This window comes from Nannizzia gypsea, genomic scaffold (assembly GCF_000150975.2).
Source record: "Nannizzia gypsea CBS 118893 supercont1.6 genomic scaffold, whole genome shotgun sequence".
Taxonomy (NCBI): domain Eukaryota; kingdom Fungi; phylum Ascomycota; class Eurotiomycetes; order Onygenales; family Arthrodermataceae; genus Nannizzia; species Nannizzia gypsea.
This window is the reverse complement of record NW_003345196.1, coordinates 961,434-976,426: the sequence shown is the minus strand read 5'-3', so window position 1 is coordinate 976,426 and position 14,993 is coordinate 961,434. Positions and strand designations below refer to the sequence as shown.

General features: G+C 51.0%; 4 protein-coding genes across 4 annotated transcripts; 1 reads left to right on the top strand and 3 right to left on the bottom strand.

The window, feature by feature from the left end:
- Window positions 1–3,091: 3,091 nt before the first annotated feature.
- MGYG_06968 (hypothetical protein) lies at window positions 3,092–5,117 on the bottom strand (the record flags this gene model as incomplete). Its single annotated transcript, XM_003170926.1, has 2 exons — window positions 3,092–4,894; window positions 5,028–5,117. The coding sequence occupies 2 exons, from the start codon at window positions 5,115–5,117 to the stop codon at window positions 3,092–3,094; spliced, it is 1,893 nt and encodes a 630-aa protein (XP_003170974.1).
- An 884-nt stretch (window positions 5,118–6,001) lies between these two features.
- On the bottom strand, window positions 6,002–7,458 carry MGYG_06967 (acyl-CoA dehydrogenase; the record flags this gene model as incomplete). The annotated part of the gene is made up of 3 exons (XM_003170925.1): window positions 6,002–6,368; window positions 6,424–7,263; window positions 7,358–7,458. The coding sequence occupies 3 exons, from the start codon at window positions 7,456–7,458 to the stop codon at window positions 6,002–6,004; spliced, it is 1,308 nt and encodes a 435-aa protein (XP_003170973.1).
- Window positions 7,459–9,410: 1,952 nt separating this feature from the next.
- On the bottom strand, window positions 9,411–10,041 carry MGYG_06966 (hypothetical protein; the record flags this gene model as incomplete). The annotated part of the gene is made up of 2 exons (XM_003170924.1): window positions 9,411–9,914; window positions 9,970–10,041. 2 exons carry the CDS (start codon window positions 10,039–10,041, stop codon window positions 9,411–9,413), a joined length of 576 nt encoding a protein of 191 aa, XP_003170972.1.
- Window positions 10,042–10,786: 745 nt separating this feature from the next.
- Window positions 10,787–12,492, top strand: MGYG_06965 (hypothetical protein; the record flags this gene model as incomplete). The annotated part of the gene is made up of 2 exons (XM_003170923.1): window positions 10,787–11,441; window positions 11,561–12,492. 2 exons carry the CDS (start codon window positions 10,787–10,789, stop codon window positions 12,490–12,492), a joined length of 1,587 nt encoding a protein of 528 aa, XP_003170971.1.
- Between the last annotated feature and the right edge of the window lie 2,501 nt (window positions 12,493–14,993).

Genomic DNA, 14,993 nt, shown 5'->3' with positions numbered 1-14,993 from the left:
GGTCCTGCTGCTGGTGCAAGGATGCATTATCCACCCCGTTCTCATGCAAGAACAGGAACTGATCCCAGGGCTTATTTACGCGAAACCCTTGTTCCTCTTGCTCTCTGTCTGTCTGCCATCCATCGTCGCCCATCCACCGAGGCACTCAACCAGCTCCGGGCAGCAACTATAGCCAGCTATCAAAATCTAGCTAACTACTCGTCCGGCCGACCCCAGCAGGAACTACGTAACCACTCCGCTAAGTATACTTATACATAGTTAGGTAGCTAGTGACCCTGCCCGTCGACCGGACCACTACTCTAACTAGCAACTCCGGCCAAGTCAGACCAGGGGGAAAAGATGGATCTCAACTCTCTACCAAAAAAAAAAAAAAAGCACAACAACCCCTGCTGTGGAGGAAATGAGGACTGGGTGAGCAGAGGAATGACACCATAACTATCCTCCCCCAGCCTAGCTTTGCGGATGGGCCAGATAGGAATGAAATAATTTCACAAACTTAGCTCTGTCACCCCCCTTCCCTTAACTACCTTTTTTCTCTTGCCTAACTACGGATCCAGCCTGGCCGGCAATCAGGGCTGGCTTAAACCTGTACGGGAAAGAATAAAAAAAAATTGGGTCGAGGGAGGAGGAGAAAGGGGAAGAAACGGTCCCTTTGTCCATACCAGACGTCTGGTGATCCCTTATTCGTGTGAAGGGGAGGTATTAAACACAACTATATACCTACTCCGTATATATTTATATAACAGCCTGAGCTGTCGCGGCAATTTGCATCCCATCCCCATCCCCATCCCCCCTTTAGTTAAATAGCTCCAGCCAAAACTCCGTATTCCATTCATTCATCGCGAAGAGCCGGCTTTTTCTTCTTCTCCTTTCTTCTCTTTCAAGTATAGCATCTAACTAATAACACGGCCGTTTTCAGCGAGTCTATACACGGACAACTCACATATTTATCTTATCTTTTATATCTTGCCCTGCGCTCTCTCCCGGCTTCGTCGCAACTCAACGCCAACAGCGCCGGCTTCACCCAGTCACCAAGAGGACATAAATACAGCCGCCTGCACACTCTCTCCGGCTCTCTGTCTTCTTCTTCTTTTCTCCAGATACCAATCTTAGTCGTTTCCATCTGCGCCAGAAGGAGTTCAGAGTTCAAATCGCGCGAAAACAAGAACATAACGAAAAGAAAAAAAATCTCGCTTGAAGCAAATCAGCCGAAGACTAGGCAGTCCCTAGTTGCCCCAGGGTGCTGCGAGGAGCCGTCACCTACAGTCTTACAGCCAAAAATCAAACATATTCACGGTCTCTACTGCTACAACTTCTTTGTGCGCCTGAGTTCGGCGGGTTCGAAGCCATGGATCTACTCGTGCAGGCCATGTTCATCATCGGCTGTGCCTGGGCCAGTCTGGTCGGGTATCTCGTCTTCGGCATGTTTCGACAGCGATACACGCAGGCAAACGTCTCGAGACGGTGTCGCCAGGCCCTCGAATGCCCAAATGCAAAGAACACAGTCCCCGATGCAAAGGCCGGGGCACCGAAGAAGGCCTGAGAAGCCGTCTCAGGCTGATGATTGTCTTGTTGACCGTCACGCTCACTGCTGCGGGCGATTCTCAAATTTCAACGACCACGCTGGTGGTTTTTTGCCCCTGAATATCTCGACCCAAAAAAGGTACATCGACATCTACATACATCTACATCTACATCCACACATGTCAACCTGCCCCCTACCACCTCGAGATTCACCGTCTTCCTGTCATCCGTGAACAATTGAATCATCCCGAGAAATGAGAATATTCTGGAACAACCGACTAACCCGTTTGACAAGAGGCAGACAAGGTACATCCCGGCCCAACCTGCGACAGCACTCGGTGTATCAGGTTTCATGCCAGCAACCAACAACGCTCTAGGGGGTTGGGAAGAAAAAGCATATCCTTCCATCCCGATCTCCCCGTTCGGCTTCCCTGAACCGACATTAATCACCTTGTTATTCCTTTTTATTTTTAACCGTTTTCCCTTTCCCGCTCTTCTTTCTTTTTCCTCCCTTTGCTCTCTCTCTCTCTCCATCCATCCCCGTACTCCGTACTCCAGCCTTTTCCCTTACTTTCGCCCTTTGTCATTGGCGCTAGGGCGTTATCCTTCTTCATATCCGACGAAGCACGACCGTGATCTCGACCGTTTTGCCTCGTTTTATGCACACCCCCTGGACTGCTGAGCTAGCCTCTCTCTCACTCTCCATCTCTAGCCTGGCTCTCTCTCTGTCTCGACCTCTCTTGGCTCCCGATATCTCCATAATCATTTTAATTCGGGGAAGGCTTCCCGTTGTACCATTAGCTTTGTTCTTATTCTGGGCGTGCAGCGTATGTTCTGCAAGGTGTTGGGGATGGCGGATGCTAGATAGACCTGGTGAAATGAAATCTTTGGGCCTTTCTCTCTCTCCCTCTCTCGTATCAAATGCCAAAAATATCTGGCTATGACAAACAGTTCAGCCATGACAAATATGCAGATGCAGATAAAATATCCCCGTCTGTATTCACCTATCCCTTCCATTAACTACTTCGCTAGACTGGGGATGATGACAGTGCTGAAAGACGTTTGATATCGGTGCCGCTCTTCGGTTATCGACGATGGAGATGATGGCCGTCTCATGGCAGTATCAGCCAGGTGTGTCGATGAAACGATGACACGGCCTGAATCTGGCTATTGATGGCCACTTCATACCCCAGAAGCGCAACGGTCCAACGGCCACATACAACTAATTATATGAGACTATCGATGCTACTACGGAGACCGTCCGTTGCACTAGTTATCATACCCACAGAGGACCTTTAAACATTATCATGGTATTAGGGTTAGTTGAGTCGTAATGAAACAGAATGCATATGAACGTCTTCCCATCATCCACCGTCTGTGATACCATAGGTATCAAAGAAACCCACTGCCATGAAACTGTCTCGTCTCTGGAGATCAATCAGTCTGTCAAGCAGCATGGGCAATTGCCGTATAAGGTACTCGGTACTTCACAGTCGAGTACCAAACCTCTCCATACATAATCGGTCATGTTATCATGTCCATATCCAGTCCGCTGCCATCCCACTGACTACGGCTCAGCCTGTATACAAGCCTTGCGCTTCCCTCCGTACCTGTTTTCTAACATAAGAGCCGCACCGGCAATGGCATTCATAATAGCAAAGCCGGACATAGTCCACCAGGCAACCCCTACTACACCCAGCCCCAGCCCCATGCCGTACGTCCAGCCCGTAACCAAAGGCCCTACGATCGTAGCAGCAGCCGCAACACTCTGCGCAATACCATTGACAGTACCAAGAGAGGATTTATCTGGACTAGCTGCATTGAGAATCATGCGTGAGGCAGGCGTGACAAAGGACCGAGCAGTCGTCTGAAGGGATAAGGTGACTGCGATAAAAACCCACAATAGCGTTCCTGACGCTGGTAAGTGGGGTGACGTGGTTGATGGAACAGTAGCCCAGTACGGGACGGCAAAATAAGTCACGGGAAATACCAGGAGAGAGCACATGTATAGCCGGAAAAGGCCAAAGATTCTCTTCAAGTAAGGGAAGAAAAGAAGCTGTAGAAAGAGCCCTATGATGCCTCGAATGGCAAGGGCAAAGGCAATGTTGTTTGGCTTAAAGGATAGGCCTCCGGTGAAAGTGAACGGTGCATGCGGATGGTAGTTGGGCGGTACAGACAGACCACTGTTGGCAGCGTTAGACTGCTGGTTTGCATCATTTGGAGGTGGATTTATTGCCGCGGAGCCACCGGCTGGATCATAGCGGGGAGTCGAAAGGAATATCGCTAGAAGAGCAGGAAATATACCGACATGCAGTATCATGAGTCCGTTGGAGAGAAGAGTCATGATCAGTCTCCGGGTCCAAATACTGGCCGCTGCTGGCCTTTCAATGTCAACCTTGGATGGGGCATCTCCTTCTCCTTGACCAGTCTTCTCGATGCGGTCGTTCTCTTCGGTAGCGACCTTTTCATATCCTGTCCAGGACCACTGTCTACCTAGTTTCTTAGCCCAGCCAGGAACAACAGACAAGGACTGCTGCCCTTTGCCTTTGTATGTCTCTTCAAGCTGGAAGACTGTCAATATCCCGCAGAGGATCATGGCTATGCCGTTTATCATGTTCGGTAAAGCATACGGCCATCTCTCCAATAGCCGCGTTATAGAACTTCCGGCAACGAACGCATTTGGGTACATCCTAACAGGATCACTGAGTATTCCACCTAACAGAGGGCCGAGCGTGGATCCAAGATTGAAAGCAGTTGGCATCAGCAATATTGCTCGTGACTCGAACTTCTCCCCGCTGATATCCCTGATAATAGTTCTCATCACAGCAATCTTGTTGTTTGCCAGGCCGATCAGAATATGGCATGCAACAACCACCGGCAAGCTAGTAGAGAATGCAAGAGCTAGCCAGGAGACACCAGTTGTAAAAAGACTCGCTAGCAGAACCAGCTTGCGACCTACACGGGGTGAATCGGCCAGTATCCCCCAGACAGTCGAGAGGAAGAGCTCCGGGATAGCGATTGCCACGCTTAAGAGGGAGACCTGGAATGCCAGGCTTGCTGCCCCGGGCACGGAACCATCGGGGAGTTTGAACGTCTTAAGCTGGAAGAGAATGTAGGTATCTCGGCTGCTCATGGCCACATTCTCCCAAAACCAGGAGAATACTATGATAGCCAGCTGCCACTTCTTTGGCATTGACGCCCATGATGCAGTAGCCTCGTCGTCATCTTCCGCCTTGCTCGTGGTATCAAGCCGTGAAGAAGTAGAAGCGAGCTTCTCGTAGATAGGAGCCTTTTCTTCTTCGTTTCTCATCTTGATCTTCCTAGTCACAGCTCCAATTAACCCGGACAGCATAATGGGCTGCACAAACTTCTATCACCGGTCAGAAAGAAGTTTGACACCTCCCTCTGCATTCTAGCCACGAGAACGAAGCGCGACGAAGTGCGACGAAGAAAAGTCTTCATGTCGTGCGAGATGTACCAGATTAGAGCACGAGGATCCTTACTCTACTGGTAAGTAATAGTCTGGTGCTTAAATGTGGTGTCTCCCAGTGGCGATCTGTCACCAGCGAATTCCCAGGAAGGTACTGCGCCATTATTGAGCCTAGCCGCTTAGATAGCTCCAAAGGCACACGCCAAAACTCCAAGCCGCCGATTCTATTGAGCGGTAGTAGAAGCACTGGATCCTGACGCTGGTATTGACTGGATGGTGCGCTGTAGGTGCGTAAGCCTTCCACGTCACTGGCGCTTGTGCGGGATGAGGGAGTGTCCTTATGGAGTACAAGTAGTCAAGGCTGCTTAAAAACCAGTCAAGGTGGATATCATTCCTGTGGCCAGGCATAGCTCTTCTATGGCCCAGTTCAGATATTATCGGGCAGGTATCTTTGGGCCGAACTTGATGCCAACTTGGTGAAGTCCCATGGAGGTTCGGGGTATAATCCATCCTGCTGGCGCGTGTAACTGTTCAATGTGGACAAGGCGAGTACTCCGTAGTCCAGCATGGATTTCACTCTGCGCAATTATCCAGGGCTCATCCGCTGGTAGTTGTGACGTAGGAGTTGGCGTCTTGTATTGTTGACCGAGAGTTGAAGTTGAAGTTGAAGTTGAAGTTGTTTGGTTGTTTGACGCAGGAAGTCGACGCTTGTTTGCCCTTTAACACTTTGCTGCATTAAAGACGGTCGATCAGCCACGGCATCAACATAACCACAGACAAGTATTCTATATTCTTTGTTCGATCTATAGACTTATATCATAATACTCGAGACCTCCAGGTCGACTCAAAAAGAATAATAACAATAATACCAAAGCGAAAAAAGGCCTTGCCAAAGCAGACGTTGATCAATCGACCCCCTTGGCGCATATTCATACATGCATTAAATAGTCCGAAACAAACACCAGACGTCCTCATTTTGTTCTTCCTGTCGGCTTTTACTCTCGATGGAGTGGAGGTAGTATTGCAGGCGCGATGTACGCTTTATATTTATTTAGTGTATGTCTTCTGCAGGGATTTGGCAATAGTCTGGAGCTGGATGTTGCTTGTTCCCTCGTAGATGGCACCGATCTTGCTGTCTCGGAACATTTTCTCGGCGATACCCTCGCGGACAAAGCCCATGCCTCCCATCCATTCAACGGCGAGGCTGGAAACGCGACCGGCGACCTGAGAGGCATATAACTTGGCCATGGCGGCATCCTGGACGAAATCCTGACCGGCCTCCTTCTTGCGAGCGGCGTTGAAGACGAGGGCGCGAGCAGCGGCGATTTCAGTGTATGATTGAGCAACCTGGTGCTGCATTCCCTGGAAAGTACCGATGAGCTGGCCGAACTGCTTGCGGTCGTTCCAGATGTACCTATGACCATATATTAGCATTATATGTGGTGCAGCGAGGATAAAAAAAGACATACCCGGCAGCGTTCTCCCAGGCACCAAGGGCCAAACCGGTCATCTGAGCAGCAATACCAATACGGCCTTCGTTCAACAGGCTGATGGCATACTTGTACCCTTGGCCCTCCTCGCCCAAAAGGTTCTCCTTTGGAACTTCGACATCATCGAAGTTGAGAACACAGGTGCTGCTAGCACGGATACCGAGCTTCTTCTCCTTCTTGGCGATGCTGAATCCTGGCATGTCCTTTTCAACAATGAAAGCGGTGATACCCTTGTATCCCTTGCTGGGGTCAAGGTTGGCAAAGACAATGAAGAACCCAGCCTCCATGGAGTTGGTGATCCACATCTTGCTGCCGTTAAGCTTGTATCCGGAAGAAGTCTTCTCAGCTTTGGTCTGAAGCGCAAAAGCATCAGATCCAGAAACCGGCTCGGACAAGCAGAATGATCCCACGGTGTCGGTGGCCAGTCTGGGGAGCCATCTCTTCTTGATAGCGGCGCTACCGTGCTTCAGCACAGCAGTGTTGACCAAAGTGTTGTGGACATCTACCATGACACTAACACTGGGGTCGACACGCGCAAGCTCCTCGATACCAATAATTGCCGAGGTGAAGTTCATACCAGCACCGCCGTACTCCTCTGGGATCTCGATACCCATCAACCCTTGCTCAAAGAGCTGTTCAACAACAGCAGGGTCCATGGTCTCAGCCTCGTCCATCTCTCTGACCTTGGGGCCGATTTCTTCCACGGCAAACTTGGACACGGACTCTGCCATCATCGACTCGGTCTCGGAGAGGTAGGTGATGGGTGTGGGGGTAAGGTCGGCATCACGGCGCAGGGGAGTAGCAGAGAACGCCCGGGAGCTGTACCCAACCCAAGTCAAGTCAGCATACGTATATTGAAGTTGTAGAACGATGCCGGTATTGGCTTGCAAGGGGAGTATGTGCTCTGACGTACCATTGTGCGGCCCTGGAAACAGTAGCTCTGTTGGCGGTGGATAGGAGAGGCGCATATACCCTCCGGGACAAGGGCCGCAGTGCACGGGTTATAGATGCCATACTGAAACGATAGAGGATATGGGTATAATGAGACACAGAACAGGACCTGGCAAGCGCTTCAATGACGAAGAAATCAACCGACGTTCGACCTGAAGAAAGAAGAATCAGAGCCCGAAAAAGCGCCCCAAGAGGCCGAAAGTCGAAGGCAGAGAAGGAGAGGCACGTGATTTTTGTACTTTGCCTCGGCTAGATGCGGATATAGAGTTGACACGTGATATGGCCCAAGCTTTGGCACTAAAGATAGTATGTTCACGTGATTATGTTTAGGTAATTATAATATCAATTTAAGACGGCGTCCGGAGGAGATAGCGATACAACAAGTGTTGCCTTTGCATTCATGATGTTCATCAACTATGTTGACATACCTTTGACGAGACGCATCAAAAGCTATGGATTGCCTAAAGTAACGCTAGTTCAGTAGCTAAAGAATGTAATTCTGTATGGTAAACTTTATTAGTACTAACCCTCTGGTGCGTTGTTAAGGTTTGAACCCGGTGATATTGGCCTTGGTCTCTAGCTCCTTATCAGATATGTAGCAGCTTCTGCTCCTCCCTCTTCCTCCTCTTTTTCTTTCTCGCCTTAATGGATTTCTCCTTGTATCTAGCGTCCTCTACCTAATACAATTCACTTCGAACTGTGACCTTTACGAGTTCACTATGATGGACATGACGTCATACTAACTACCTAAGTTATTCACTGACCAGAGGTTATAAACGCTCTGTTCGACCAACGCCTTCATGTTGTGTCCACTCCCTGCTCTATATATACATCCATACTGCAGGTTCTCGTGATGTTTCGTCTAGACGAGAGGACAATACCTTAATATATTTCCTCTTCAAGGCTATTAATCGGCCTTCCCGAGGGAACACGCCAGATCAAACATACCAATACAAAGATCCTTAGGGAAGTAGCGAAGGAGTGCTATCCAGATGATTATCAGAACCCTTTTCTCATAGTTGCGAAAGTACTCCCGACGATACTCGAGGAGTTTGATGCCGAATACCAGATAAAGGGCCCCATGTCTCAATCGACCTACACGAGAGGATTTTAATACCTTGGATAATGGTTACAAAGGCCCATGAAAGGGTCGCCTGGGGCCTTGCCTTTTATATAAGGGCTGGAATACTAGATATGGGCCTTCGAGATGAAATAGAAGAAGACGGCAACGCCCGAGCCATCAGCAATAATGGGGAGATTTGTTAAAGAGCCAGATGAGAGCTTTATGCTACAAGGGCGGGGATAGCCCTCGATCACTATTGGATTCGGCCTCTCAGAAGACACAGCGAAACTTGCACAAGATGCAAGGGGTTGGCCAAAGGCAGACGGATCAGATACCCGGGTTGTTATTACCATCAAGATAATCAGAAAAAGTCTTCGAATCCGCAGATGGGGGCGAGACAGCGCACCTAAGACGCCAACCAGTTCGTCCAGACTATCAAGCAAGTTGATCGCGGAGGTTATCGCTAGTCGCCGTAGCGACATCACAAAAACCACTGGTGACATTACTATTCCCTTTGAGGAACTTGTTGGCCGGCAACCGGAAGAGATAATGAGGGCGAAATCATCTTGATAAAGGCCGACCCCAGGGAGAGTTGCAAACACGCTTGGAGTGCCCAAGAGTTTATATGAATTTCCTTCCAATAGTTCATTTAATCTGGCCCTAGATACGGGCGATACAGCAAGGGAAGATTGAAGTTATAAATCGCAAGGGTGTCACCAAAAGTGCTGAAACAGGTGGTGGCCTTTTACTCGTCGCTTCAAAAATTATAATAGAGCTGCCCAATTCGGTCTTTCCACAGTAATTACCTACAAAGTATGTACTTATAGGAATATTCACTCCCTTATCAAGGAGACCTCTGATGTAATACACTCTATCTGCGGTATGCCTGATTTAGGTACTAGATAACCACTAGCCACAACACTGGTACCAACCAGATATAATGGAAATACCCTCACAATTCCTTACTGGAGATCCGTCTTTCCGCCTTATCAATGAACTCGTTCCTGATCAGCCAGATATAAAAGTCGATGCACACACCAGCAGCCTCAAGCGTTGCAATGAGGGCGTCAATACTACCAAACAGGCCTTCGGTGCCTACAGTTTCGAGGATCGCAAGCCAGTCCGAGGGTGGGAGAGTGCACAGGCCGTTATCGAGGTAACAGGATGGATGTGTTGCAAAGGCGTATTTCTGGATCGCCTTGCAGCTGGCTTGATTTTGGCCAGTCGCGTAGGGCACCAGCTTCTCCTGCAGGCAATACATGGCGTTGCTGAGCCAGACTTTGCCTTGATCAGAGAACCGCGTCAGCACTGATTGAAATTTGTGACAGTAGTGGTCGCCATAGGCAATGGCGTAGCCTTCGCGGCCACATGGTACCGCGGCTTCTAGACAGGACAGGTAAAAATCGCAGTTATCCCTCTTGGGAATGGAACAGGAGGCTAGCGCTTGATCATCGTGCTGGATGGTGTTAGCAACTGTGTTCTTTTGGGTGGAAGTTAAAGGCCAGCCGCACTTTGTGGTAGAGCTCAGCTGCTGTAAGAGTCGTTGGTAGAAGGCCCAGTGCGAATACGAGGTGTAACCGCATCGTCGTTGGTACCTTCGCCGCAACTTATAGAGTATCTTCTGTGCCGCAGGGCTTCTCTTGGCTCGTCTTCTCATAAACTAGTCGTAGAAATAGACTTGTCAATGGCAGTCCATGTTGTCCCTGGGAGGTGTAAATGTATTGTCCCGTGAAGGAGTAGCTAGTACACCGTATACGCAAGCCCTGTCTCGCAGCCTAGGAGGTCCCGAGCGCCTGACATCTGGCCCAGCAGCCAGACTCGCCATCTTCTGCCGTCCCCTGCATGATCGGAATATGTCAGTCACTCCATGGCCGTCGCCTCAGCCGTCTCCTTGCTTCATCTACTTCGTCTACATCTACACCTACATATGCATCTTCTGTGTTTATGTCTCCGTAAGTATCGCCTTACATAAGCATACTGTGGCTGTGCAGTGATGACATCATCACTCGTCACGGGGCGCGGGGAGGCCGCGTCGTGGCGGTGCAGCTTCTTACGTCGTTCTGTTCCTACTTAAGCGCTGAAGCCGCAGTCAGTCACATCCACCACCAACCTCAGTCACATCTCGCACTTCGACTACCAGGGGCTGTTTTACTGCCTCTTTTCGCTGCTAGAAAGACCATTGCTGCTGCTGTTAGTATCTCTGACCCAACATCCTGCGACCCTGACCTAACATACAAGTAGACAAAATCAGGCCACAAGTATCAAAGTCCCACTACCCACCAAGTATCGATACATCCGCCCTCAAGAGAGAACAGTGAGCCATTCGCCATGCCTGGGGGATCAAGCGACCCTCGACTCTTCTTCAGCCTTGACAACGTGCGGGCATACCATATCCAGAATGGCGAGGAGACGGACCTCACCCCCTCAGGGCCTCAGACGCTGTCTCTCCTCATGGTACCTACAACCATCCCTGTTGTAGACCCAGCCAACCCGAACGCTGCGTCAGGGAACACAGAGGAAGACTTCTACCTCCATCTTCACTTGCCTCCAGAGCTCGAGTTGCCGCTACCCGCCACCACTCAGGTCTACCATCAGCCGCCAGACAGCTATCTGATTCCAAGATGGGATCTAGGGCCAGAAACCGGTGCGTTCACCCGCATTCAGTTCCCTAAGATCGGAAGCGGACCTGGAATGGTATCGCAGGAAGATGTCGACACATTTGAGACTATTCTTGCGCAGTGTACCGCTTTTCTTGAACGGTCTCCACCACCGAAGCCCCACGGCAAGCAGCAGCAAAAACAGCAGCAACAGCAGGGAGGATATAACCCTGCAACATACGCACCCGGAGAAGGGTATGTGGGAACTGGTGATGAGAAGACCGGCCAGATTGTTCTGGTCGACGAGGAGAATGGGAGTGTGGTCGGAGAGCTCACTGAGGGGTTCGATGTCGTGCAGTCGACAGATGTCAAGCCCGGGTCAAAAGGTATTCTTTTTTCCTTTCCGCTTTCCCTTTTCAATGTGGCTTCCTCTTTTTTTTTCTGTGCCCCCGTATTTCTCCAGTTTGATATATGCTCTATAGACGTCAAAGCTAATCATGATCAGACCCTGTTCAAATCCAACTGCCCGAGAAAGGCAACCAGATCACTGTCAGCAATGCGCCGCCGGAGTACCTACGTATGGCAAGCCACCCTGCATACGCAAAGTCGTCACTAGTCCAAGGTTCAGCCATGGCTTCTCGTCTTCTGGTGACTACCTCCGAAGCACTGGCCAGCCTGTTGAACACTGGAGCAGACAGCTTTACCCGGAGTACCAAGCCCGCTGCCAAACCCATGACATTCTCGCCATCCGCACAGGCACACATTCGCAAGATCAACACCTTCTCATCTTCCGCGGCCGGCCTCTCATCCAAGACCGTCGGACAGCTAGGAAAATATGCGCAGAACTTGGGTGCGGCATTGACTCGGCGTGGGGAGCGTGATCCGCATAACAGAGGATACGACATCAACGGCAAGCCGATACCAGACTACAAGCCCGGCATTCTCAACAAGTCGATGATTGCGATTTCGACCCTGGGCGACGGCCTCGATCACAGTGCTCGCCATCTCCTGTCTACCGGCTCTCTGGCTGCGACCAAAGTCATGGGCCACCGGTACGGCGAAGAGGCGCGCGCGGTGACGACGGATCTTACCGGCGGCGTCAAGAACGTCGGGCTAGTCTACATTGACGCGATGGGCGTTTCAAGACGAGCAATCCTCAAATCGGTGGCCAAGGGGATGGTAGTCGGGCGCATGAAGGACGGACACCAGCTTGTCGTCGGTGGCGGCGATGGCGGGCAGATCGGATCAGGCGTTCCCTCTCCACCGTCTGGCAAGCCGGAGTCAGGCCTCTCGGCTCAGTTTGGAGCATCGTCATCGCCATCGTCCCCGGGGCCGATGTATCGCTCGCAGTCACCGGCTCCGCCACCAGCGTATGGCGCCAAAGGGGGAAAGTCGCTGGGCGGAACCCCTATGAACGACAGTCACAAATACCAGTGATTAGGGATAAACAAAAACCCCCTTTCTTCGCATTCGTTTTCTTCCCTCCCTTTTTTTTATTTTTATTTTTTTTATTATATCTTGTTTCTTTTAATCGGATTTCAATCTTGAATAGTGGGTTGTGTTAGACCTTGGAGGGCGATTTTCCTTTTTCTCTCCTATGGCAAGCAAGATTTTTGCTTCTTCTTCTCCTTCTTCTCTCATCCTTTTTCTTTGATATGTATGATTCTTTTTTTCTCCCCTGGGATTTCCTGGTTTGGCTGGTCCTCTCGAACGAACGAGCGAGTTGATGACATTAATGTGAAAGAGAAAAAACGGGATTTGGAGGGAAATATGACAGGAAAAAAAATATAGCCGGAATAGTCGGTCAGTCAGTTTAGTGAGCAGTCAAAAGATGATAGTTCAACTGCCATTCCGGGCGAGAAGCTCGTCTCGGCTGCTTGACTCGAAACCCCCTAGCCACCGCTGCTAACAAGCAAAGGGGAGGAATGAAAGAAAGGAAATCGATTCGATTGTTTGTTGTCCCTGAAGCCCAATGTGTTTTCCCATCTGCACCACGCGCACGCGAAATAACGCCTCGTAGATCGCTTCTGGTGGCTCATCCGTCCCCTGGTTCCGCCGGTACATGCGGTATTACGAGCCTCGTTTCAAGTTCCGGAGCAAAGTAACACTCGCAGCGAGGGTAAGATTAGCGCGGACAATCGACTGGAGACGGAGCGAGCATCCTCGTCGTCTCCATGATCTCATCGTCATCGGAGCTTCTCGATAGTGTTGTTTGGAGTCGGCGGCGCCGTCCGGGCTTGATTTGATATGGATGTCTTAGGCTCTGCCGGGTTAATTTACCGCCAGCCTCAGCCTGCCCAACCAGCAGCGGCAGCAAAAGGGAGAGGGAGAGAGGGAGGAGACGGTAATGAAGAGGAGCATATAAACACTCCGTATAAGGAACCCGCACGGAGTAGTCGAGTCAGGCGGATTTTAGGGGGCTGGAAGATGTATCATCCACGTATCCAGGACGGTGCAACAGCGCCAACCAGGCCAGCTCGCCCGCATCCTCATCACTAACGTGTGGGATGGTGTGCGCTGTGGGCGTGCATCGTGAATCGGTTGCACTGGCCGTAGTAGTTTCTCGCGCCCATACCAGAATAACGTTGGATGTTGCACCGTAGGCCGGGCCAGCAAGGAGGTCCGGTAACCAGCATCCATCAACCAGCAACCAGAGTAGCAGAGCCAGAGCCAGAGTTACTCCGTGCCTGCAACCTCGACAACAAGCCGCAGCAGCAGCAGCAGCTCGATAATCCCAGCCATATAGCATTGAAAAAGCAAAGGCGCAAAAGCAGCCAGCAGCCTTTCGTCTCTCGCAAGCCTCCCGCAGGCTGGAGAATGAATGGCCCTGGTTCAAAACAGCGCCAAGTGCCAGGTCACTCCATCTTATGCTTGCGCTAGACACGAAACCGCGAGCTAAACCAGCGAAGCATCGCAGGGCCTTGACTCCTGTTGTTGCCCGTCTGTCTGTTCCTCCTCCTGTGCTGTCCTGTCCGCCTCTCCTCTGCCGTCATCTATCACCCCCAGAACTCCCCGAGGAGACGACGAGGTGTGTGAGAGCGTATGTGCGTGTGAGCCCCCGAGGAGTATATGTCTCTGTCCCGGTAGACACTCTCTCCTTATCCCCCTTCATCTCCCTTCCTTCTCCCTTCCTCTATTTCCCTCCTCGCGCTGGTTGGCCCATCATTCACCGCTCGGCCGCTCTTCCCAGCCTCCCTCTGTCTCGCAACTCGCTCCTGTCCATTGCACCGTCTCCTCCTCCTCCTCCCTCTGCCCCCCTGGACAGGACCCCAACCAACACCATCGACAGGTGTGCAGACGTCCGCCTCGTCTCGTCCCGATCCGACCTGAGTCTCCTGAGGACGAAGCCCCTCTTGATGCTTCCCTCCCGTCCTGAACTCGTCGCCAATCGTTCGTCTGCCCCGTCACGAAGACCAGGCCGCCCGGACGGCTTCTCCACGGTCCGTTTCGTTCGCATTGAATTTTTATAGCTTGTAGCTGGCTGGCTTCTCGTCGTTCTACCGCCGATTCAAGCATGCTGCCTTGGTCACGCTGAGAGAGAAACCCGTTCGACAGTTCAACCAACCCAGCCAGCAGAGTGACCCGGTGTGCCCAACCCGTCCCTCACTTGCAACCCGACTAAAGGCGAGACGAGACAGCTACCGCCGTGGTGAAGTCGCTGGCTTCGACCCATCCTCTCGTTACCGGTGCTATAAGCCACATATACCCTCGCTGCACACGTCCGTCTGTCCGTCTGTCTGCGTGTCTGCTTCAATTGAGGTTGATTCTTCCCGTCCGACTGCAAGCTGTGGGTTCCTGATTTATTCTTCTTCGTCTTCTTCTTTCTTCTTCTTCTCCTGTTTCCATCCGTCTTCTTTCTTCGCGCTCGACCTGGTCGTCGAATATAAAACACGCCGTGCAGTCCAGTCCAGCTTGGATGGAATAAGCTGGCAGGCTCT